Source organism: Labrus mixtus, chromosome 15, assembly GCF_963584025.1.
Source record: "Labrus mixtus chromosome 15, fLabMix1.1, whole genome shotgun sequence".
Lineage (NCBI taxonomy): Eukaryota > Metazoa > Chordata > Actinopteri > Labriformes > Labridae > Labrus > Labrus mixtus.
Window position 1 is genome coordinate 6,666,062 of NC_083626.1, and position 21,989 is coordinate 6,688,050.

The 21,989-nt window shown below is 41.0% G+C and overlaps 2 protein-coding genes across 3 annotated transcripts in view; one reads left to right on the forward strand and one right to left on the reverse strand.

Annotated features, from left to right (window-relative positions):
* slc66a1 (solute carrier family 66 member 1) overlaps nucleotides 1-21,989 on the forward strand; it is a 514,023-nt gene that overhangs the window by 212,452 nt on the left and 279,582 nt on the right. The window lies entirely within an intron of this gene.
* The window catches only part of mtor (mechanistic target of rapamycin kinase), a 91,147-nt gene continuing 72,466 nt past the window's right edge, over nucleotides 3,309-21,989 (reverse strand). Inside the window, exons 38-59 of one of the 2 annotated variants that reach the window (XM_061058538.1) lie at nucleotides 19,999-20,034; nucleotides 19,205-19,322; nucleotides 18,449-18,646; nucleotides 17,885-17,985; nucleotides 17,610-17,706; nucleotides 17,374-17,472; nucleotides 17,139-17,261; nucleotides 16,472-16,654; nucleotides 16,177-16,311; nucleotides 13,800-13,974; nucleotides 12,266-12,401; nucleotides 11,266-11,413; nucleotides 9,351-9,473; nucleotides 8,708-8,790; nucleotides 8,522-8,594; nucleotides 8,362-8,436; nucleotides 7,680-7,815; nucleotides 6,083-6,148; nucleotides 5,891-5,971; nucleotides 5,536-5,616; nucleotides 5,128-5,233; nucleotides 3,309-3,817 (exon numbers count right to left, since the gene is read on the reverse strand). In XM_061058538.1, the coding sequence (XP_060914521.1) occupies nucleotides 3,802-3,817; nucleotides 5,128-5,233; nucleotides 5,536-5,616; nucleotides 5,891-5,971; nucleotides 6,083-6,148; nucleotides 7,680-7,815; nucleotides 8,362-8,436; nucleotides 8,522-8,594; nucleotides 8,708-8,790; nucleotides 9,351-9,473; nucleotides 11,266-11,413; nucleotides 12,266-12,401; nucleotides 13,800-13,974; nucleotides 16,177-16,311; nucleotides 16,472-16,654; nucleotides 17,139-17,261; nucleotides 17,374-17,472; nucleotides 17,610-17,706; nucleotides 17,885-17,985; nucleotides 18,449-18,646; nucleotides 19,205-19,322; nucleotides 19,999-20,034 (2,389 nt within the window). In that variant the 3' untranslated portion in view covers nucleotides 3,309-3,801. The remainder of the gene's footprint in view (nucleotides 3,818-5,127; nucleotides 5,234-5,535; nucleotides 5,617-5,890; nucleotides 5,972-6,082; nucleotides 6,149-7,679; nucleotides 7,816-8,361; nucleotides 8,437-8,521; nucleotides 8,595-8,707; nucleotides 8,791-9,350; nucleotides 9,474-11,265; nucleotides 11,414-12,265; nucleotides 12,402-13,799; nucleotides 13,975-16,176; nucleotides 16,312-16,471; nucleotides 16,655-17,138; nucleotides 17,262-17,373; nucleotides 17,473-17,609; nucleotides 17,707-17,884; nucleotides 17,986-18,448; nucleotides 18,647-19,204; nucleotides 19,323-19,998; nucleotides 20,035-21,989) is intronic. The other variant, XM_061058540.1, reaches the window with a different exon arrangement.

Below are 21,989 nucleotides of genomic sequence, written 5' to 3' on the forward strand. Positions count from 1 at the left end.
ATCGTCCTTGGATCCCTGTAGAGGAAATTAATTGTGTCCCTCATTTAGTGGTCGCCTTGCCTGATCCCGTTTCTTTTAATTTCCTCAAAACCTCGCCTTGTTTTCTGTACTCGTCCTCAGCCAGTGAACACAAAATGACTACTGTGGCTTTGAAGGAGCTTTGTTAAGATAACTCAAGTGATGTTTTAGCTTGGAGGCTTAAATCTTTTAATTGGAAGTCAGTTTTTCCAAGTTTGAAATTGAGTATTTTTTTTAAAGATGTGACCGTTAACCAGGCCTGTAAAGGTAATGAGCTCCTTTTCATTTGCTGCACAGAAAGTGACGACTCCAGCATTATTCCTCCAGCTCTACTCCTTCAGTCCTCATCACACACATTTTGGGAAGAGCTTTACAATTCATGACATCCTTATTTAACCAGCCATCAAGCTGATGCAAAGATAGTGTTTATGATGACACTACGGTCCTGTGTTTCTTTATACCATCCTGAAAACACAAGACAATTTTTCATCCACTTGTTTTCACAGATTTTAACACATTGTTAACTGAGAAATATCCGTCAGTGAAGAAGTTAATTTGGATCATTTGCCAACAAACAGCAGAAGTCATGGTGGCGGCTCCAGGCTGACACATGTCCTTACTTCTTTGACCTAATGTTTCATTGTGAGTTTCATGAGCTGGTATCTTTAATACAAGTTTAAATGGATTCCTAAAGGTAATCTGTCGATGTTAATAACATACAGGAGTCACTATTCTCATGTCACAGCTAGAATTCAAACCCTTCCTGTTCACTTTTTTTTTGTCACCATTGGTAAATGGTCAATGGACTTGAACATGTATTGCACTTCTTTAGCACTCTTGTCCTTTACTCTTCTGTTTTCCTGAATTCAAAACACTCACCAGATCTTTCTTAAACTCCACCAAAATGTTAGCTGCTCCTGCTTTATCTTTTCCTCAAAACCACATGGCTCGCTTCTTTCTGTTGTGCTGTTTTTGGTCTAGGTCTTATGGGAAACGTTCCTGAAAGAACAAGTACAAAGAAGTCTAAACGACAGTTTAGAAGTCTAAACGACAGCTAAATTAAAACTAGTGCAAAGACACTTCAAACACGTTCATCTGTCTGATACTAAGTTTATTATTTCCCAATAATTAGGACATTTCAGCATTGCCTTTGCAAACATCTCAAAATTAGACTAAACATTACCCTGACATTGAACACAATGTTCATAAAAATAAGATACTATGACTTTATGTAATTATGCCTAGTGGTTGGTGTGTGCATCCCATGTACGGAGGCCACAGTCCTCCAAGTGCGAATCCAGCCTGCGACTCCTTTCCCGCATGACATTCCCCTAACTCTCTGTCCCCACCTCTTTGCAACACTCATGTAGGAGTCATTCTTTCATGCCCAATCCCCGCCCTGAACACCTGTTCTAACGCGGTGTAACTTCGTCTGAGAAGTACAATCTCCTGAGATATACAGCAGGGCTTTCTGGCAGAAAGCCCCGAAGGCAAATTCATCCTGGTACCTTTCTTAGCTCAGTATTTTCAGCATGGACTTCATGGAACAGCCACCAGAGATGATGTTGACCCAGAAGAGATAAAGAGACAGTGACTTTGCAAGATGCCAGAAAAGAGTTTAATCTGAGGGTGGCTTGAACTCATGAAGAGAGCGAGAGAATTGCATTGGGAAATTGAAGGTGCACCACATCCCCCACCCCCCGCCAACAAAAAATGAACACTTTTTGCATAATGGTGCTTTAAGGAAATGGAATTCTTAAAACTTGCAATTTGAATATTCTTCATCCTTGGAGCGTGCTTTGGTTTGTGTGACTACACTCAAGAAATGGTGAGAGTTGGAGAGAGCACTTATGAAATCTCTTGAGGTCGAGGGAAGCTAAAGAGAGTGCAAGGAAGTGGAATAACATCGAGAGGGGAGCTCTTGTGGTTGAATACAAGCTCGAAGAAGGAGGAAACACGAACAGGCAACAGGAACAGGCTCTGGTCCCAGCGGTGAGGGGGTGTATAGTTGTGAATGTGTTGCGGTATCCCACCATCATTCCTCATGTCTTGGCTCAAGGTGCTGGGCACGGACTGCTACATGTGACAACCTTAAAGGCTGATGGAGCGTGGCCTGCTGCATCCCCTGCCTCCGCAGCCAAGCCCTTCACCTCCTCTCATTTAGGAGCATTGTCTCCCAATGAGATCATTTGTCACCATTGACTCACTCCATGCAGACACCCAAAGTATTTTTTTCTGAGGCCTGAGCCCATTTCCACAGTTGGTAAACAGCTAAATCCCTCTCCAAATCAATGCAACCTATTTAACTTGAGCTATTGACTTGCTGAACCTCTCTACAGACTTGAGAAGCAGAAAAAATACAAACAAATTAGACGAGTGAGATAGAACAACAGCATTGGTTGCATGGACTATGAAAAGTCACATTTTCAATAATGAGCTTTTGGTGGCAGGAGGAAAGAAAGTGACAGAGCAGAGGTAAAGGCAGCGAGAAGAAGGGAAATAAAAGCGAGGGAAAACAGAGGAGGAATGGATCAATATGAACAGATAATCACCAGGCCTCTTTCCCGGTGTGTAAAGAGTGTGACATTGCAGAGGTGGGCACGGCAGGGAAGAGATCAATGGGCTGCATTTTGTTGATCCGTAATCCTTAACTATCTATAAGTAATTAACCTTCAGAGGAGAATGCAGGGGGAAAAATAAATGGAGGAATAGGAGGGTGAATAGCAATGAGTAAAACAGGAGCTACCATACATTGACTAGATAACAGCACAGGAAACCAAATTAACAGTTTGTCTCTACTGCTGCCTCTGCAATCTGCTTCATCTGATTCGCTTTTCTTTCTGTCAGCGGACGCATTCGCTGTAAATGACTGCATCTCCCTGTGCTGTAAAGAGGAGGATAAATATAGAGCAGCTGGCGTTAGAACGAGCAATCGTATGCCGATGTGGGAGAATGTTTAAAAAAATAAAAGAAAAAAAAGTAGTCTGATTTTGGGGAAGAATGCAGTCTGGGTTTGATCATCTCTCGGCTGATGAGTGCATCCTCTCCTAGTGTTTCCTGAGAAGATGGAGGATCTTATTAGGAGTCACAGTGCCCTCTGTGGGCACTTCAGGAAAAACAAAGGAAGGAACAACCGGCCTGTCTTTTCATAGAAAATCTGCCTGATGCCAAAAAGATACAACTTCCATTCATACTGCATTCTTTTTGCCTCTTTCTATTTGAGACTCCAGCAGGTACAGAAACATGAAACATCCTGCAGTGTAGAAAGAAAAGAGTGCGGTCACATGGGGTATATATACAGGGTTTAATGGCACACACATTCCCAAACATCACATCCAATACATTTGGACTTCTGTCTCATCGTGAGTAAACTGCAAAGTACGTTTTAAGTTAGTTAAAGGTAGACCATGTTATTAAAAATGTTCACATTCATATACAATGATGCGTCAGACTGATGGGCTTCCAAGCGAACAGCGAGTGAAGTGAGAAATGTCACAACTAATAAGAAGAATATGGCCACTGTAGAAAGCTTTGCGCAAAAATGATGTTAAAAGAAAGAACATTATTTGGAGAAATGGCAACAGTTTGAGTTAAATTATGATCTTCAGGTTAAAAAGAGCTCTCGAGGTACTTTCTCACGGGATAAAAAGGATCATTCTACAACACAAACTCCACTCTCAAAGGTTCTGCTTTGTGACATAACAACCTTTCTCAGTGGACAGCTGTCTGAGTTGAGTGCTCTCCCATGATTACCAGTGATATGTAACCTTGGCCGAGGACTCTTCACCAAAATGGACACCTAGAAGACAAGAACAAACGATTCATTCAAGACTCACTCCAGCTGAAGTATTGTGATAATCAGGTGTAGACAGGTGATCACGTTTTAGATGTGGAAAAAGGAATGCTTGTTCTGCTTACAGTATGTGGATAGGGCTGTGTAATAGCAACATTCATGATCATAATCATCAATCATTTCACAGAATTAACTGAGAGTGATGCTGTATTAACATGACTTCATGCAGATGACACACTGCGCCATAAGTCGTTTTAGTGAAGAGAGCAGGACATTAAACGTACACAGAGAATCACAATAACAGTAGACGGTCCTGTTTTCCTTAGTTCAACATTTTTCTTACTACCGGTAAACAAAAAAAGGAAAACACTTTTTTGTGTTTGTTCTTCCTGAATTCAAAATTATTTCTGATAAAAAGCTGAAAATAATGACCCTCGCTGATAATACATGTAATGTAATAATCTACTGTTGTGGATTGAAATGTCTTGTTAAAGGCAGGCTTGAAAGTATCACAGTAGAGGTGGTGGGCCAGGGTTCAGAATTCACCTTGTTCTCCTGAAGACAACTAACGACCTTTTGATGACTTCACTAGGGTCATCAAGACAACAGAATTTTTAACTTTGATACGATAACAACATCAACATCTGTTTCGCTGCAGCGCCAACAAAAAAATATAGAACTCCTAGGCATCCAATATTTGGTTATTTCTTGTTTTAATAATTATAATAATAATTATAAGCAAATAATAATAAAATAATTATAAGCAAACTCCTGCACACTGTCCAAGTTGCACAAACACATGTTGCAGATGAATTTGTGCAATACAGACGATGCAACGTAATTTACACACAGACGTAAGCTAGTTCACGTGCACAGGTTTCTGGAAGACGAGGAGCTAAATATTTGTGGTCTTGTAATCCTGCAGAGTGTTTGTTTTTTTTCTTGTACAGTCGGAGTCAGACCACTGTGGACATGATCCCCTGAGAACGGCGGTGCAAAAGTGCACCGCTCTAAAGCCAGGGTGCACTCCAAGACAATAAACCAATATGTTTTTATAAGAAAATGTGCTTCTGCTGGCCTAGATAGCTGATATAAATTATTTCTACATTCTGTATAAAATAACTTTTTATTTTCACTTCATCTTGTTTTAGTTCAACCACTATTTATGCTAATGTTTTTTTAATTAAATGTTTTGATTCTGCTCAATGTCACGTCCCTCTTCATGTTCTGTTTTAACTCTGTGAGGCGCTTTAAAACATTTGAAATGCAAAAAATCAAGTGAAGCAAAAGAGAGACGACCAAGCTGCGGCTCTCACCATCCGATGTAGCACTGGCACAGGTTTTCATGTGATGTGGCCTGCTTGATGAGGAGCTCCACTTGCGTTGGCACATCCAGCGTCTCGTCGTGAGAAAAGTCTCGACCTGCAGGAAACAAACTCGCATCAGAGCGCTTAATCCTTCACAGGAAAATTCAGTGTAGCATGAGATGAAAATCACCAGAATTTCTCCTTCTACGTATCAAAAGTCTATTTAAATTTTTTTTCTGACAACGTTCATTAAGGGCGCACTCCCACTAGGCCGAGTTATCCTGTGTGCTTTAGCATTTGTCCTGATATCAGGAGGAACTTGTGGTGGAAAAATAGCATCACAAAAACTGCTTGCTTATTTTAGAGTTTTGACCTTTTTTGTAAATCTAGGTTGCTTCTTGTGCACTTCTTACTTACCTGTAAGTTTGTCTCTCACTCTGTTGATAATCTGAATGGCTTTCTTGTTGAGCGCCTCAGGTTGTACCAAGCCGTCTCCAACTTAAAAAAAAAAAACACAACAGTCTATCATCAGCTTAAGAAAAGGCAGATTCAAGTGCTCTCTCTCTCTCTCTCTACTTCCCCCCTCCCTCTCTCCCTCTCTGTGTTGCTTTGCAACTCTAGAAAATCAAAGTGCTGCCTTGAAACCGCACAGCAGTTGCACCAATCATTTATGACAGCTAGAGAGCTTGGTATTGTTAACAAGCAGAGAAAAACGAAAGGGGTCTACAACAATAAGTAATCTCTGGAATGACAGAACGAGATGGGAGCTCACTGAACGAGTGAATGGATTCAGGCACGGTGGTCCCAGGTTTCTTGTGTGTGGTCTCTCCAAGGTCTATTCCCTCGAGTGCTTCTGCAAGGACACGACACAATAACAGGTTCACACACATTTTTTATTTTTTTTTTACATTATTGAATAGACAACAGGAAGCTTTTATGGCCACAGTTTGTACTTAGTACTCACCCACTGACTGCCCAGCAGTGTACGAGTCGGTCCTGGTGCGGGAACGCTTGTTGCCTTTGGTGTTCGCTGGGGGTCAAACAGGGGAGGTGTGTAAGAACAAGTTGTTTTTGACATGACAATTACTACTCTAACCTAATACTAGCACTACTAGCACTCTGTATCTTATATGTGTGTCACACAGGAAGCAGCAGAATCGTTCTGACCTTTTCAAATGCAGAAGTTCTTTTCCCCTTTACATGTTGCTAAGACTGATATTTATGAAAAACACAGGAAAAAACAGACTGTGTCTAATGTTTAAAATGTTACCTACATTCATACATATAAGAGGAAAATGCACAGCTCTTTACAATAAGTAAGCTCCTTTAAAGCTTTAAACTAATGCAGCCTGCAGTCTCTTTAAGTTAGTATGAAAACATGGTGAGTAAATATTGTTTTTTAAAAACACCTCAGAAAATCCCTGGATTATTATTTCTTCAAATAAATGTAATGTTCAAATGACGACCCTCATTCATAATGAATGTAATGATTTCTTCTGTTGTGAATTAAAATGTCTTGTTGTAGGCAGCCATGACAGTCTAAGTCTAAGGCGTGACAGGCATATTAATTCACCTCGTTCTCCTGAAGGTAACCAACAACCTTTCCATGTCTGCACTACCTCTGTAAGCATGTGGTCAATTTCTCTTCCTGACATGAGTCAAATAGATTTCCATTTTACTTCTAGGGCAACATTTTTTTTTCTCTTTTGACCCAATCTGATTTGATTTAAAGCCCGACATTCACAACCAACTCAAAAGAAGTGGAATACTTTTTGCTGAAATTCACAAAGACAAACTCCCGCACACTGTCCACTTTTAAATTGCGCCCCAGACGTCGACTTTGTGCTCAGCAAAGTCCACAACATGCAGTTTCTGTGCAGCTGTGTATCTCTTTCTAGTGCCGCTTGTTATGTCCATGTGGGGTTTGCAATCCTGCTAGCTACCTGAGCTCTCGGCCTAGAGCAATGTTGAGAGCTTCAAAGTAAAAACCCACACCCTCCCACCAACTTTCCTGGAGTCACGCTGCCCTCCGCAGGTCGTCACTTCAATGTCTTTAGTTGAGGAGACTTTTCCATCAAACCAGCACTCCAATGTTTATTTACTTTACAGTATACCACTGTTTTCTTTAGATGCATGATTATGACCTCATGAGGAAGAAAAGCTGTTAAAAAGTGGCACCACCAGCCCGGTCTGCGATGCTACAGTATGTTTCCCAGCACATTTTGCAAAGTGAAGCTGCTGCTTGAAATACACAATTCATTTGGGCCTGGATCTTCATTGCATCAGGTTGTTGGCAGTGGGTGAGGGTGGCGTCTGCACTTGCATTCATAACAGCATGTCTCAGCATTTTAAATGGGTATATTGGTGGCACCGGTTTATAGGACGCAGTCAACTTTTTAGATGAGAAAAATAGGTGCAAAGTGAAATGTACACTCGTGGGAATTGCCATTGTTGCATTGGGCTGTTTGGTTCGGCAACATGTTTCTGTTTTTCTCTTCTGAAACCTTTAGAAGAGCACGCTGAATGTGTTGGAACATAAACAGGAATGATTCGACTCTTACTGTCCATGAGCCTCCAGTTGAGCAGCGGATCGTAGACGAAGGCCTCCAGCACAGCCATGACGCTGTCCCTGTGCTCCCTCAGCACCTCCATCACTGTGTGGCACGTGATCCGGTAGTTTCCATCCAATCCTGTCACCTGGGGCACAATCAGAGCATTAAACATACTGTTGTTTGTACATTAAAGAGAGGTCTGTGTATTTGGTATTTACGAGCATGATCAGCTGTTTAAGGGTTTATTAGATCATCAGGTTGTGCTTTTAAAAAGCTTCTTAACCATATTTCAAACTTTCCAGTTGGGTACAACTTTAACCTCCTCTGATGTATCTTTTTTTCTCTAGTTTGCTTCATACTTTGCTGAGTTCTTCTGCTCTTCAAATAAAGCCAGAGGGAGTCATAACTTCTGACAAAACAGAGAACACTTGGAAAACATTCATTGTTACTGTAGTTTAAAAATCCCCACAGAAGACAGAGAGAGGAAACCTTGACAGGAACCTGGTTAACCAGAAGATAAGTTATGTAAGGAGTACAAGTAGCACCAGAATAACTCTTGGAAAAGTTGAAACTTTCTGCAACAAAGTGTACGACTTTCAAAGCTGAACCAATCTCCCCCTGCGGCTGCTTTTAAACTGCCCATATATTATAATATATACACTTCAGATTAAGATACCGCAGAGTAGCATACCTCCATGGCATTAGTCAGCATCCTCGTCAGCCTGAATGGGATTTTTTCAGGGAACTTCTCTCTGGTCATAGCAACCTGTTGAAGGTTTAAATGAGGGTCAAGTTCATAAACAGTATAATATATAATAATATGTGTATTGAAATATAAAATCTCATCTCACCTCAAAGCAGTCTCCAAAGTCAATGTGGAGGATCTTGCCGCTCAATCGGTCCAACATCAAGTTGGAAGGATGCCTGAAGAATTAAAAACATAACCTCTATGTTTGTGTTGTATCATAACTACAAATCTGGTTTAGTTAAAACAGTCTACTTGAAAAAAAAGTATTATTTTTGGCTGTGAAACTCACCTGTCACCCAGTCCCAAGATGTATCCCACCATGGACATCACAGCAAGGGAGCGGGTGTAATTTGTCCTCCTGTCGAACCACACCTGAATGGGGTATAATATCTGCATTACGAGAGCTCTTCTGGTTCACAGCATTAGCATCGTTAGCCGATAAAGAGATGGAAATGGCACAGAAATCTCAGGCGGGCTGTTAGGAACATATTCCCAGACACTTGAACATGCAGAACATCAGGTACACGATGTACTAATGTTCCTAAAAATGGATTCAATTTGAAGGTCTCTTTGTGCAGTCCTGCTAAGTCAGTGATTTGAAAGTAGGACGCACAACCCAGAAAGCAGATTCTTCGGGGAAAACAACAGCTCATTTCTCTCCTGCTGTATTAACTCGATAATTAGAAAAAGGAAAGACTTGATGCACTAAAACACTTTTCCTGTGCAGTGAATGAAACCCTTCTCAAAATGTCTGCCGCTCCAGCCTCATGGAAAATGTAAGTCCATAGATCCGTATGTTATCTTTTCTACAGCTGACCACTTTTAACTTTTTACCCCCAGAGCCACTGAAACATGATGCTGGATGCTGAGAGGATGAAGTACTCTCCATCATCCTCCCGTGTGCTGTCAGATTGACAAGTCAAGCGTCTCACCTCGGAGCTGGGGCTCTTGAGCCACAAGAGCTTGGCCAGGTCATCTCCGGCCGTGTTGTTGACGGCGTGCTCGAACACCTCCACCTTCTCCATCAGTGTCAGGTGGTCATAGTCCGGAGCCATCTGAAATACACAAAAGCCATCACAAAAGGAAACAAAAATATAGTGCTGAAAGTTTATACAACTTATAAACTCAAGGTTATTTTTCAATGTCTGACAAGTGCAAGTTAAAGCTTATGCTTTTAAAAAGTTGGGAGAAAAAATGGTTTTGCAGCATATAGGAAATAGAAAATAGAAAATAGGACACAAGGGAGAAAAGCAGCATTCTGATATTCTAGTCACTAGTTTTGTTGTGAAGGTGAAGACAATTTCCATGAAGTGGCTTAAAATTGATTCATCAGCATTTATTGTGTCCGCTTGGACTCTCTATGCTCCATGTTTTCAGTCTCTGTTGACACCTACCACAGAAAAAGAAAGAATTCAAATAGAGATAAATTGGCCCAGAAACACTCCACATGTAATTATAATCACAACTAGAGGGTTGTAATTAAAGTCTCAGCCTGTTTCAGGCCACGGAGAATTAAAGTGGGTGTAAAGACATTACAGTAAGGCTGTTCATTATTTTGAGAGTAAATGCTTTAATAACTGTTTGGGTTTCAGTGTCAGTGACCGTGTTTCGCCTGCAGGGGTGTAGAACTGCAAATAACCCGAGTAATAGTGTGACTTTAATGAACAGTTCAGTTTGGGATTGAAAAAAACAAACAAACACTGTGAAACACAACAAAGGATCAGTGTCTCAATCTCAGTCTCCTCTTCTTCCTTCAACGGATTAATCTGCACCTTTTACCGGTCTTAAATTGAATCGAACACATCATTAATAATTTAAAAACTATTAGAAAAATTCAAATGATTGTCAACAAATTCCTTCAAAACCTGTCTGCAGGAGAAAATATGCTGCATTGCAGTTTGCATAAAGGGTCGTCTGAGTGACATCAGAACCTGCTAAATCCCAGATCATGTTTTCTGTCAGCTGTTAAACATTACACTTGTTATTCATCAGGCTTTTAAATAAATTGTCCCCTGTTGTTTTGAAGCAAAGACCTGTTTTTTTTCCAATGAATGACTGATTCACATTCATTCCCTCTGTGATTGGAGGACAGTTGACAGAGGAGATGTGAGTGACATTTTATTCTCGTCTCCTCTCAGTCTGACAAGGTCAGCTGTGTTTTTTTTCCTCCCTTGAGTTGTGAATCATGGTTTGACATGATGTCACCTTCCTATTGTGCACCAATGAGACTTGAACTTTTGCCCTGTCATCTCCTGTAGCCATGATGTTTCTTTGGATGGATGTGATGTATTTTTTTTTTCAGGTAGGGTTTTTAATCGAACCAAACGTGGTGCACAGCAGATTAGACCTAATGTTTCTGTGTCTCCATGGATGGCTCTTTCTCTGTAGTGACATTTCAGTGAGGACTATTATGGTCATGTGTTTTCTCTTTTGATTAAAAGGACATTTGGAGGCTCAGATGTGTGGTTCATTTGTGACTATTAAGACTATGTGAGTGTGTTTCCATTGGAGCGATTAGGATCCATCATTATAATCACTGAAAGCAGATGCTTTCTCCGCCTGTTTAGTTTCATATAAAGACGTTTCATATGAGAAGTACACATTTACAAACATTTCATGAAAGGGGGTCTCCTTGTTTGTTACAATAACATGCAACCACACAGGCTCATTTACACATAAGTTCAATAAGATCAATATAAATAACGTGATATATTATAACAAAAAGATATCATAGCTCATTTCGAATCCAGCCAGAAAATGTAATTTTAACATTTTAGTGCGGCTCACTTAGCTGCTTTGCTCTGTTCGGTTCACAAATAACAAGAAACAGTTTCTGTTGTTATTCACCCTGAGCATAATGCGATGTTCGATGTTGAGTAAAATCTTCTTCTTCTCTCTGTAGTCTCTGATGAGGGCGTGCAGGGTGTCACAGTGGGGCACCCAGCCAATCAGGCCAGAGTTGGTGGACAGGGGAATCACTGCATAGCGCTGGATGCTGTTTAATGCAACACACAGCCAAGACAGGGACAAACACAGGAAACAATTCATTGTCAGAGTATTTAGTGTATGTGTTTCTTAACTTTGTGTGCACAAGACACGTTGCAGATACTTTATATTATGGGCTACGTTTGTGTGCACGTAAGGGTCGTTATAACTTCAATTTACTACTAGTGGAGAAAAAAACAATATTTCATAACTCACACAATCAAATGTATATCTTTTCTATTATTAACCTGACAGATTGCTGGTACAGAAAAAAGTTAACAAGGCCATTTGCATTCATTTCCATATTGATGAAAGGCACAATGAATACCTAAAGAAGACGATATCTTTCTTTTCCTTCACTCTGCATTACTTGACTAACTGCTCTTTTGCTAGCTTGCTTCTCAACTTAATGATGAATGCTTGTCCCTTTTTTAGGAGCTGCATTAAAATTGTAACTACGCATGGATTTTAAACTTTGGCGGCAGTAGCTCAGTCTGTAGGGACTTGGGTTGGGAGTCAGAGGGTCGTCGGTTCAAGTCCCGGGGTGGATCAAATTACAGAAGTTGTTTTGGTTGCTGGAGAGGTGCCAGGGCATTGTCGAGGAGCAAGGCACCGAACCCCCAACTGCTCTGGTGCGCTCCCTGCATAGCAGTGTGCAGCAGCCCCACTCTGACATCTCTCCACTAATGCATGTCCACAGAGCCTGTTTGTGTATGTGTGTGAGAAGCATGTCTCTCAATAACTGAGTGTAAATCAGAATTTCCCTCAGGGATTTATACAAAATTAATAATAATTAATAAATAAATAAACAACCCTTGTGTGTGTTACAGTCACTTGTAGGTAATTGTGAATGTGTGTGTACCTGAGGTTTTTACGCAAGGATGCGGGGTCGTTGGCCAGCAGTGTGTTGACCAAACCAAACAGTTGCATGACCCTCTCATCCTGCCGCAGGTCCTCGTGGCCCTTCAACAGGAACATGAACTCGTGGCCGTTGCTACCTGCAGAAGGCGCCAAAAACACAACATTTTTACACAGCTCTAAAAAAAAGGGTGAAGCAAATTATGTAAGAAGAATTATCTAGTTGGATTTGGCAGTACAGGCTGTTCTCACCGGGGATGCTCCCCTGCTGCTCTGCAGCTGCATCTCCATTACCTTGGCCTGATGCAACATCTAGTGAGCTTCAGCAGGCTATAAATGATTTCATATGAACCTCATCACTCTTACAGTAGGATCCCTTAGCTCGTGGTCGCCCTCAGTTTGGAATGGTACTCCAAGATGACAGATGTGAGATGTTGTGGTAAGACAGCCCACTTTTAATTTGTGCATCAGAGCGAAGCAGGGACTTAACAAGTACCATACTGAATGTGATGTATATACAGTTCTATATGATGACAGTGGCCAAGGCATTTTGGATGATCCTCTCACGTGGCGTGGAAAATAAGAATCATTGCACTAAATTAACTGTGACATCTTCTCACTCCTCTGACACAGGGTGAAGAATTCAACATGACAGGAAGGGGAAAAAAGTGTTGAACTGAAATCAAGAACATATGATGTCATTATTCTATCATCCTCCGTTTTCTCTAAAGACCTCGTCTGAATGAACTCACCGACGCTGTAACTGTCATGCTGCCTTTAATGGCGTTAACTGATACTTCCATAGGAACATGCGAGGCCAGAGTCTTCTCTGTATCCCCAGGTCTGCTGCTAATGACAATCCCAGTAAGAATGTATAGTGTGTCAGTGTGGGGACACAGCGCTGACAGTAAATCTTAGCAGCCTGTAGTGGGGGACAGGTCTTAATCTGAAGTCCTGCTCCAGAGGTCAGGTGATTTATAAGCCATCATCTTTTACAGAGAATGTTTTGTAACACTGATGGGAGACATCAGAACAAGGTGTCATATACTGCAAGGAGGGCAAAGAGTAAAGTACAGTAAAGCATTTGTGATTGATAATGTGAGAATTTGGCGGCGCGACAAGGTGACTTTATAGCGCCGTGCCTTTTAAGAAGCACTTCTGTGTTGTACTTCAAATCAAAAAAGCAGAGCTAGGGGGAAAGATGTCAAACCTTATTTATTTTTGTATTCACATAAATGCCAATCAACATTGTTGGAGGATTCCTCAAAATTGAACGGTAGGGACTGTTTCTCGCAGATTTAAAAATCAATAAAATAAATTGTGCTTTGTTTTACCCAAACACGGAACGTGGCCATGAATGATGAATACGTAACAAAGAGCCATTTGATGTTCGGGTGAAGATTTTTAATTAATATTGAATTTTCTCTAACCTGTCGGCCCACGTCGGCTGAAAGCATGCGACTTTGACTTCAGCCATTCTTTAATCTTTTTTATTATATTATATGTTCAGGTTCTGTGCAATTTCCTGCTAATCTTACCCATGATGGTGAGTTTGCGTGGGCGCTGCTTGGAGGTGATGACCTGCAGGGACGGGGCAATGGACTGGATGCGGATGATAGGCTGGTTGGGGTCGTAAGTGCCTGGTACAGCCAGCTCCAGGTCCCGACACATCAGCAGCTTCGGAGACACATACTGTAGCTCCAGGGAGGTCAGCTGTGTGCAGAGTTGATGAGGTGGAGCACAGGGGGGAAAAAAACATATTATTTTTTTTTTAGTCTGTTGTGTTTAAAAAAACAGCAAAGCTCCTGCCAACACTTCCTCAGTCAATATGCAGAGTATTGCAGACATTGGCCGCTGCCCAGGTTAAGGTCTTAAAAGTTGTTTATACACAACCTTTAATAAACAACTATAGAGCATTTTAATTTCAATGTGTCTGTCAATATGCATTCTATGCTTCTATGCATTCGTCCATCACTCATAAACTGTTAACGATTCAGACTCTGCCGGTCTATTTAAATGCTTTTACGGTTAAATTCTCATTGCTAATGTTTGGTTACTTCATCATAGACACAACCTGCTGTGGATCCGCTGTTTGGATGCTTCCTGGAGAGGGTTTATTTCTATGTTTATGCAAGGAGGGGGAATATTTGCAATACCCCCCCTCCCCATGTTATCATGCTGAAGAGTATTTCATGCTGCTTACATTAATGTCCCAGCAGGGAGCCTCCTTGAGAGCAGGACTATATCAGAGTGTCAAATAAAATTGCCGTCTCCGTATTGCTATGTGAAGGGAGACATAACTATTTCTTTTTTTGTTCTGTCTTTACTCAAAAAGCAACCAGACCTGCTGTAGGTACTGTTAATGTTGCAGAACACAACTAATGCACATTTATCAGAACAGAATTAGCTCATCAAGCTTCTGGCGTTCAGCGTCCCTATGTGTAAGATCACAACGAGAATATAAATTATGGGACAGTGAATGTCGGCGTTCACAGACTTCTTTGTAGTTTCTAGACCAGAGGGTATACATATTAAAGTTTGTATTATGAAAATGAACGGTTGTAAAATGAAACTGTTGACATGTGTGTTATTATGTGTGTTATTTCTGTCTTTGTACGCTATTATTTCGCCGTACGACTGCCAGAAGACTGGAGCCGAGTTAGTGGCTCACAAAGGGGCTTCTGTTCTTGTGTACGCTTCACAATCACTGACTGACTCATGTTGGAGCTGTTGAATGATTTTATAAAGGTTTTGATCTGATTTTTTGCAACCTGCAAAGCTAGCCAACCAGCTCTGTATTTAGGCCTCTTTTTAATACATACCGGTATATATAAATAATAAGTTGGAGAGCTGTGTGGCTTCTTTACAGTCTTGTTAGTTTTTTGTAACCATGGAAAAAATGTGTAGCAGCCCAAATACTAAACATGCATGCTTGCTCATCAGTTTAATTCTCAAGAAAACCTGTGTCTGTTTGTGCTTTGGCATTTAAAGTGTGATTTTGGAGATATTGAGGAACGTATTTATCTTTTATTTACACAAAAGCCCTTCTAGGGACAAGTGTTGCAAATTAGCACTTGCTATAAACATTATGATACTGGCATTTGATTGTTGTTTTCAGCTTGTCTTTGTATATTGTATCTGTCCCTATCAAATAAACCATAAATAAAGAAATAAAGAAAACAAAGAAATGTAATAATAGTACATCAACAAGCAACAAAAACAATCTAATAGCTGTGACAAAAAATGATGAGTTAAAAAAAGTCATCATGAGAGAACAGACACCCAGGGGAAAATCAGCTGCGACTTGTAGAATCCATGTTCCAAAAGATTTCTGGCCTTTGTGGATTTGACGTGATGTCTATTAAACTTCTTGTTTGAAAGATATTTAAAGGAGCAATGCTTTCCCAAGATGTTCTGCCTTTCCTCTTTGGCTTCCATCTTCCCTTTATCTCATCACATCCTGCAATCCCTTTAACATCTTTCAACACTATTTTTGGCATGTGGTTCAATGACTTCCACACAGAGAAGGATGAATGAAAGGAAACCCTTGTTTCTCTGTTATTATGTTCCAAACAGTGCTGCTGAAAACCTGCTGCTTTTTTAAAATTCAATCTCACATGTCTAAGAGACAGCGTGTACAGATTAAGCTGTCATCATACCAAAGACGTAATCAGGACATGAAAGACATAATATATCTCATCACATCTCATAAAAGATTTGTATGAACAAAGGAATGCAGGACTGGTTTGAAGCCAGATTTCATTTTCCCAGGAGCCTCAGCCTCGCCCTTTCAGGAGGCTTTCATCTGATTCACATTACTTGTGTTTGGCTTCAATAAGATGAGTTGATAAACATAATAAACACGTTTTAATGCATATCAGAAAACTGTCACAGGTAGAAAACAGTTTCACTCACCTGTGGAAGCTGTTTGGAGATGCGTCTGAAAACGTGATAGTAGAGGTCCCAGGCCTGGGTCAGGTCTTTCACATTACCAGAGCGCATGTACTTCCTGCACCAGTCCTGAGCCTCCATCAAGTCCCTGCCATAGGCCTGCATGATGAAAAAAGACAAATGAGCCTGTGCAATAACTACATTCTTGAACAGAGGGAAACTGGTCTGGCTTTTGGCTTTGCTGGACAGAAGACATTCAGAAGCTACAATCTGAGATGTATAACAAAACAAGTCTAAACCCCAGCCTGAGAAGACCCACCTGGTTAAAAGAGGTCTCTTTGAGGGTCTGTGGTCCTCTCTCCATCATGGCGTGTAGAGGCTCAAGCACTGCAAACATGCCCTTGACATTGCGCTCTCCAAAGTAAAGACGTGAAGCCTCCTCAAGGCCCTCGTGCCACATCTCGTGCCACAAGATGGCCACTCGAATAAGCTCCTCGCTCACCTTGATGTGGAAGACAAAGATGGTAAGGTCAGAATGTGTATTGGCACTTAAACTTTACGATATCAGGTTTCGGGTAAAAAAAATAAATAAATACATATGTCACTCTCTTGAAGACCAGGGCGATCCTCACACAAATATCTGCTCTGAACAGTCATGGTACTTTTTCTTTTCAGAGATCTTTACAATAAATGTAAAGAAGTACAGAAAAAAAGCTTTAGATTTGCTGAGAAGAGACAACGCATATTTCTTATGCTGCAACTTTCTTGTTTGATGTGACCAGCAAACACACTTGAATATTAAACAAAAGAAAGGAGACAAGGAAGAGGAACTCCTGCTGCTAAATCGATAATTCAGGTCATGTTAGAAAACATCATGAAGGTTTGTCTTGTGAATCAATCAATCACAAATGGCGGACCAAAAGCTTAATTTTTTCAGCTGAATATGGTCTCTAATGAGTTTTGATGAATGATCAAATGTGCCGTACCATGATGGCCTGCTGAACCAGAGTGTTGCAGTGTTCACACATGTTCTTCAAGATCTTGTTAGCAGCGTTGTGTCGGGCTGTGGTGGTGGACTTGGAGGCCACGGTCAGCGGGTAGATCAAAGCCTGGAGGAGAAGAATAACCGATCACTGAATGCTTTAAGATACTAAATGAAAATTGTTCCTGATTGTGCTTTGAATAGTGGAACAACATTAGCAGTAACATGAGTGGACTTACTTGGGGATGATACCGTCCAATGTCTGTGAGCAGCTGGTGGATGAGACGACCGACCAGAGCTCGAGGAGTGTCGATTCGAGCTATGAGCTGAGGGATCACCTGGACAGGTAGAGAAATAATGAAATAAAGATTCTTTATCTTCAGTTTACTTAACCGAATTCAATTAATTTTATTCATCCAGTTTCTTTATTTACAGGCGAACTCCACTTCAGAGTGTATATGTGTGAATGAATTACCTGCAACCAGGTGTCTATTTGAATGGTCTTGATGCCCTCCACCAGAGCTTCGTTTACTTCAGGCCAATGACCATAGTCAAACCACAGAGTCAGAACCCTGAAAGGTACAAAAAAACAAAGGAGATCAAATAAAATCTTTTCTTTCTTTATTACATATAATGACATTCACAATCGACCACTAGATGTCCTCGTATCCCCACAAACCATGGAGGGTGTTCATGTTTATGGGTGCATGTGTTTGCCTGGACTACTCGTCCGATGTAACTGTAACTAACCTGAGTGTATCCTGCAGGTTATTTCCTCTGGACAAGGAAATGGAGCGGAAGAAACCTTGAACAGCAGGAACTGTGTACATGAGCAACGTCTTTGAGAGGTCCTGTGGAGGGACAGATCAGAGCAGAAGTGTGCATCATGCATGACAAGAAAAAGCTTTGACAGCCAGTAGACTTTAGGATTCAAAATACCTAATTTGATCATTAACCGGGACTGCAAAGATTCAAACAGTGCAAGGAAAAAAATAATTTCTGTAGTGCAGTGCTTTTCTTGCTCCAGAAATGTATTGGTTATTAATTCATTTTTTATTATGAAGTGTTTAAGTTGCAAACATTCATTCATATCTTGAAGCAAGGCTTTCCAATTATGTATTTATATTTTAAAATCTGAAATGGGCTTTTTAATGCGACTTAATAAAGCATTTTCATTGTTAGTCTTACATACAGGGCGATGTTTACATACATGTAGGTATGTTCACTAACACTTTCTACCTTAGTTTGACTGGGAGAGCTGGAACAACACTGCATGACTGATGTTGATAACAGGTAATAATCTGTGACTCTCACCTCATTGACCTTTTTCTGGCCCGGTGAGGGCACAGGACTGTGGTCAGTGCTGTCCACTTCGCTGTCGCTATTGCTAGCTTCACTGTTTGCGCTGGCACCGCTCGCATGCCGCAGCTTCTTCTTCTCATCACGTCCTTGGTTCTGGTGCTTGTAGTGCAACACTGCTTCAAAATTCATCACCGCCCAGGCATGCCACGCCTGTGAAAAGATGGAACAAACCGGGTTTAACTGGATCTCTGAGAAGTGCTAGCTGCCTATGACTTCCAAGTATTTTATGTGCTTATTCCCCACATTACATTACTTACACAGAAGGTACCAGCTGGCTGTATTTTTTGTCTTAACTAAATGCAAGAGTTTGGTGTAAGCTGTATTTAAGAACCGTCTATTTAAGGTTGGGAGCTTAGGGGAGTTGAGGATGACTGGGAAGAGGGCTTGTGAGTGAAGTGACACTTTTATGCTGCAGCATATCTTCTCAGCTCTGCTATCAACTATTAACTGTGAAGCCTCACAAGAGGCACTACGAGTAAAACATGAGTAAAATAAATAAGCCGTGAACAGAGGCGGGAAAAACCCCAAAAGAAAATCAAACAATATTTTACGACATGTTTGGCTAAAGGGCAAAACAACAGAGTCTTTATAGAGTCTTTCACTGTGAAATATCAACGTCAGGGGGACATTCTGCAGTCACAGCTGGGGTTTGACAAGGCCAGGGAGAAGTCAAAAGTGAGAGGTTAGAGTTGAGTGGGAGGGACTGACCTTGTACCAGTTGCGGTCATGCTCCGTGGAATGGCTGTAATACTGCAGGACTTTAGGGATGGTGCTCTCATTGATACCCTGCAGACTGAGCTGCCACTCTCCGAGCTTCAAGAAACATCTGCATGGCAGAAAGAGGGGCAGAAAAGCAGAGGGGACAATTTATAAAATTCATTTTTAAATCAGTGTTTATTCAACTTTATTTGAAAAGTGTAATTGTTAGTCATTTCAGTTGAGTTCCCCAGACCAGGCAAAATATCTTTTGTATTAAAAAAAAGAGGCTTTTATTTGAAATACAATAAAGAGCCGCACCATCAGTAGCCCCTTTTACATTACTTGATCAAGCACCTCACCAGCAATGTAAATGTCAAAAAGGTGTTATGGTGGGGTGAAGTTTTCCACTGTTAAGCCGGCATCACAGAAAGTAAAAGAGGTAACAGCTTGAAGGACTGAACAGTGCTGTGTGAGTGTGTCTGACTCTGTGTGTGTGTGTGTGCATGAGAAGTTCACTCTAACTGTTTACTTGTGACTCTTGTGTTGGCGCTGTGGCAAAATCTCAATTTGAAAAGGACTTAGTGTCTCATACAACCCTGTGACAAAGAAACATCTATTGAGATGTGCTACTTCCATGTAGCTGTTGTCTAATTTCTCCACACCTAAAAATCACAAAGTTTCAAAGTGTATTGTAGTATCGGCTTTTGCCTTCCTTTTCTTTTTTTTTCAGTCTTTTTAGCTGTTTGTGAATTTCTTCATTTAAAAAAATAATCATTCTAAAACACAACTGTCTTCCAGCTCACCGTAAAGAAACTTTTTCTTTGATGTCATTGTTGCAACTGTTGACAGTTAAAGATGCAAAAAACAAAAGGATTAATACTTATAGAAGGTGGTTTATTCATCTTATATTTACATTTCCTTAACATATAAAATATTGAATGATGACAGTGTTTCCCCTAAGCTTATCACTCAGGGATGGTGGCCTGGTCTCTGGTCCTCGGTGGTGGTGGTGGGGAGGTAATGATGATCCTTTGTGTACAGTATGCACACAAACTTGTGACAGGCAGCCCCTGTTTGTGGAACTAATGAGTGCACACACATTTTTGCATTTGGGTGGTGGGCCCAAATGAATTGTAGGGGAAACACTGGATTATTTTTTGGAATAATGCATGGCTGATACTTTTTAAATTAACAAAACAATCAGCTACCCTCTAAAGTACCCCAGAATACCTTTACCCCCCTTTAAGAAATACTAACTGACTTTTTTAGGCAGCAGAGAGCTCATCTTAAACTTTTGAGGCCATAAAAGATAGTGATGTCAGAGGACAATGGTGTAATAGAAGCTCTGCAGTAATTCAATGAACTGAAATGACTACATGACAACACACGCAGGAAGGGCACAGAAGCACCTCATCGCAAGTTTAAAACCAGGCTTATGTTGTCACTGCTAATAAAGAGCTGGCAGAGGCACTCAGTGCACCCAGGGGTGGTCGTTTTATAGGGAGTGAGAAAGTCATACAAGACTTGAAAATCATATGGGCATTCATCAAAAGTATCACTGCCTGAGGCATTTATCTGATGAAAGATTTGGACATTAAATCAACAGGTTTTAAGCTGACAGTGAGCTCTGTGACATCCCTGAGGAAGACTTTGCTGCATCCATCTCCCCCACAAACACACATAGCTTCAGGCAAATGTAAAACTAGTCGTGTTTTGCAGGGCCAAAAAATATCATTCAAATACAACTGAGTGACTGGCAAAGGGCGTATTGTCAACCGATGCATCAGCAGTCTGAATAAATTGTTTTTTTCTATCGGGGTTACGTCATGTGTTCTGAGTGCTTTTCCATGCGTGCGTACAGTTTGAGTTCAGCTATGCCAAAGAGTTTCTGTTAACTGTTACAGGTTGGACTGTACGGGAAGAAGCAGCAGGAGGATGAGGTGTTCAGGGACTTTAGAACAACATGTTTATTTCCACAGGAGACGCCAGTTATAGAGCTCGCTTTGAGTAACAGTCAAGTTTCTCTGGATTCTTTTGGGAGAGAGTGGAGGCATCTATATGATTGTGTGTGTGTGTGTGTGTGTGTGTGTGTGTGTGTGTGTGTGTGTGTGTGTGTGTGTGTGTGTGTGTGTGTGTGTGTGTGTGCGTGAGCGCCTGACTGAGCAGTCCAGGTGTGCTTCATACCACACAGCCGACCTGTATTCAAGAAAGTGTGTCAGCATGTCTGGAGAGAACCCGTCCTGACTCACATTTTACAGGTGTTTTTTCTGACATGCATTCCTTCAGGCAGCCACAGTCACTTCTCGGAAGATGCAAAAATGAAAAAAAAAGCCCCTTCTGCCTGTTGTCACGCTTGTGTGTTTTGATGTTTGATTTATGAAATAGGAGGGTGCACATGACTGGTGTGTGTTTGTGCACAAGGCCAGATGAGACTACTGTATGATTTACTGTACAGTGATTATACCTGTCTGCTCCCAGGTCACACATCCTGCTTGTTTTGAGTTGTTTGACCAACACAATGTATTGCAGACACATTCTCTTAAATGTGATCTTTCTCTCACCTACACGTGTAGGCAGCTTACAAATTTAAAAAAAAAAAGGTACTTTAGATGCCCAGCGCAGATATTTCCATTCCACGACAAGATGATGCAAACTACTTCTTTAAGACTTCGAAGTTATTCCAAACAATTATGAGGAAACTTTCCATTTTCTAATCGCCTTAATTATTGTCTAAAGAACACATGACAGTTATTAAAATGTCAAGGTTTTCAAAATGTGGGCGTGTCGTTGACAG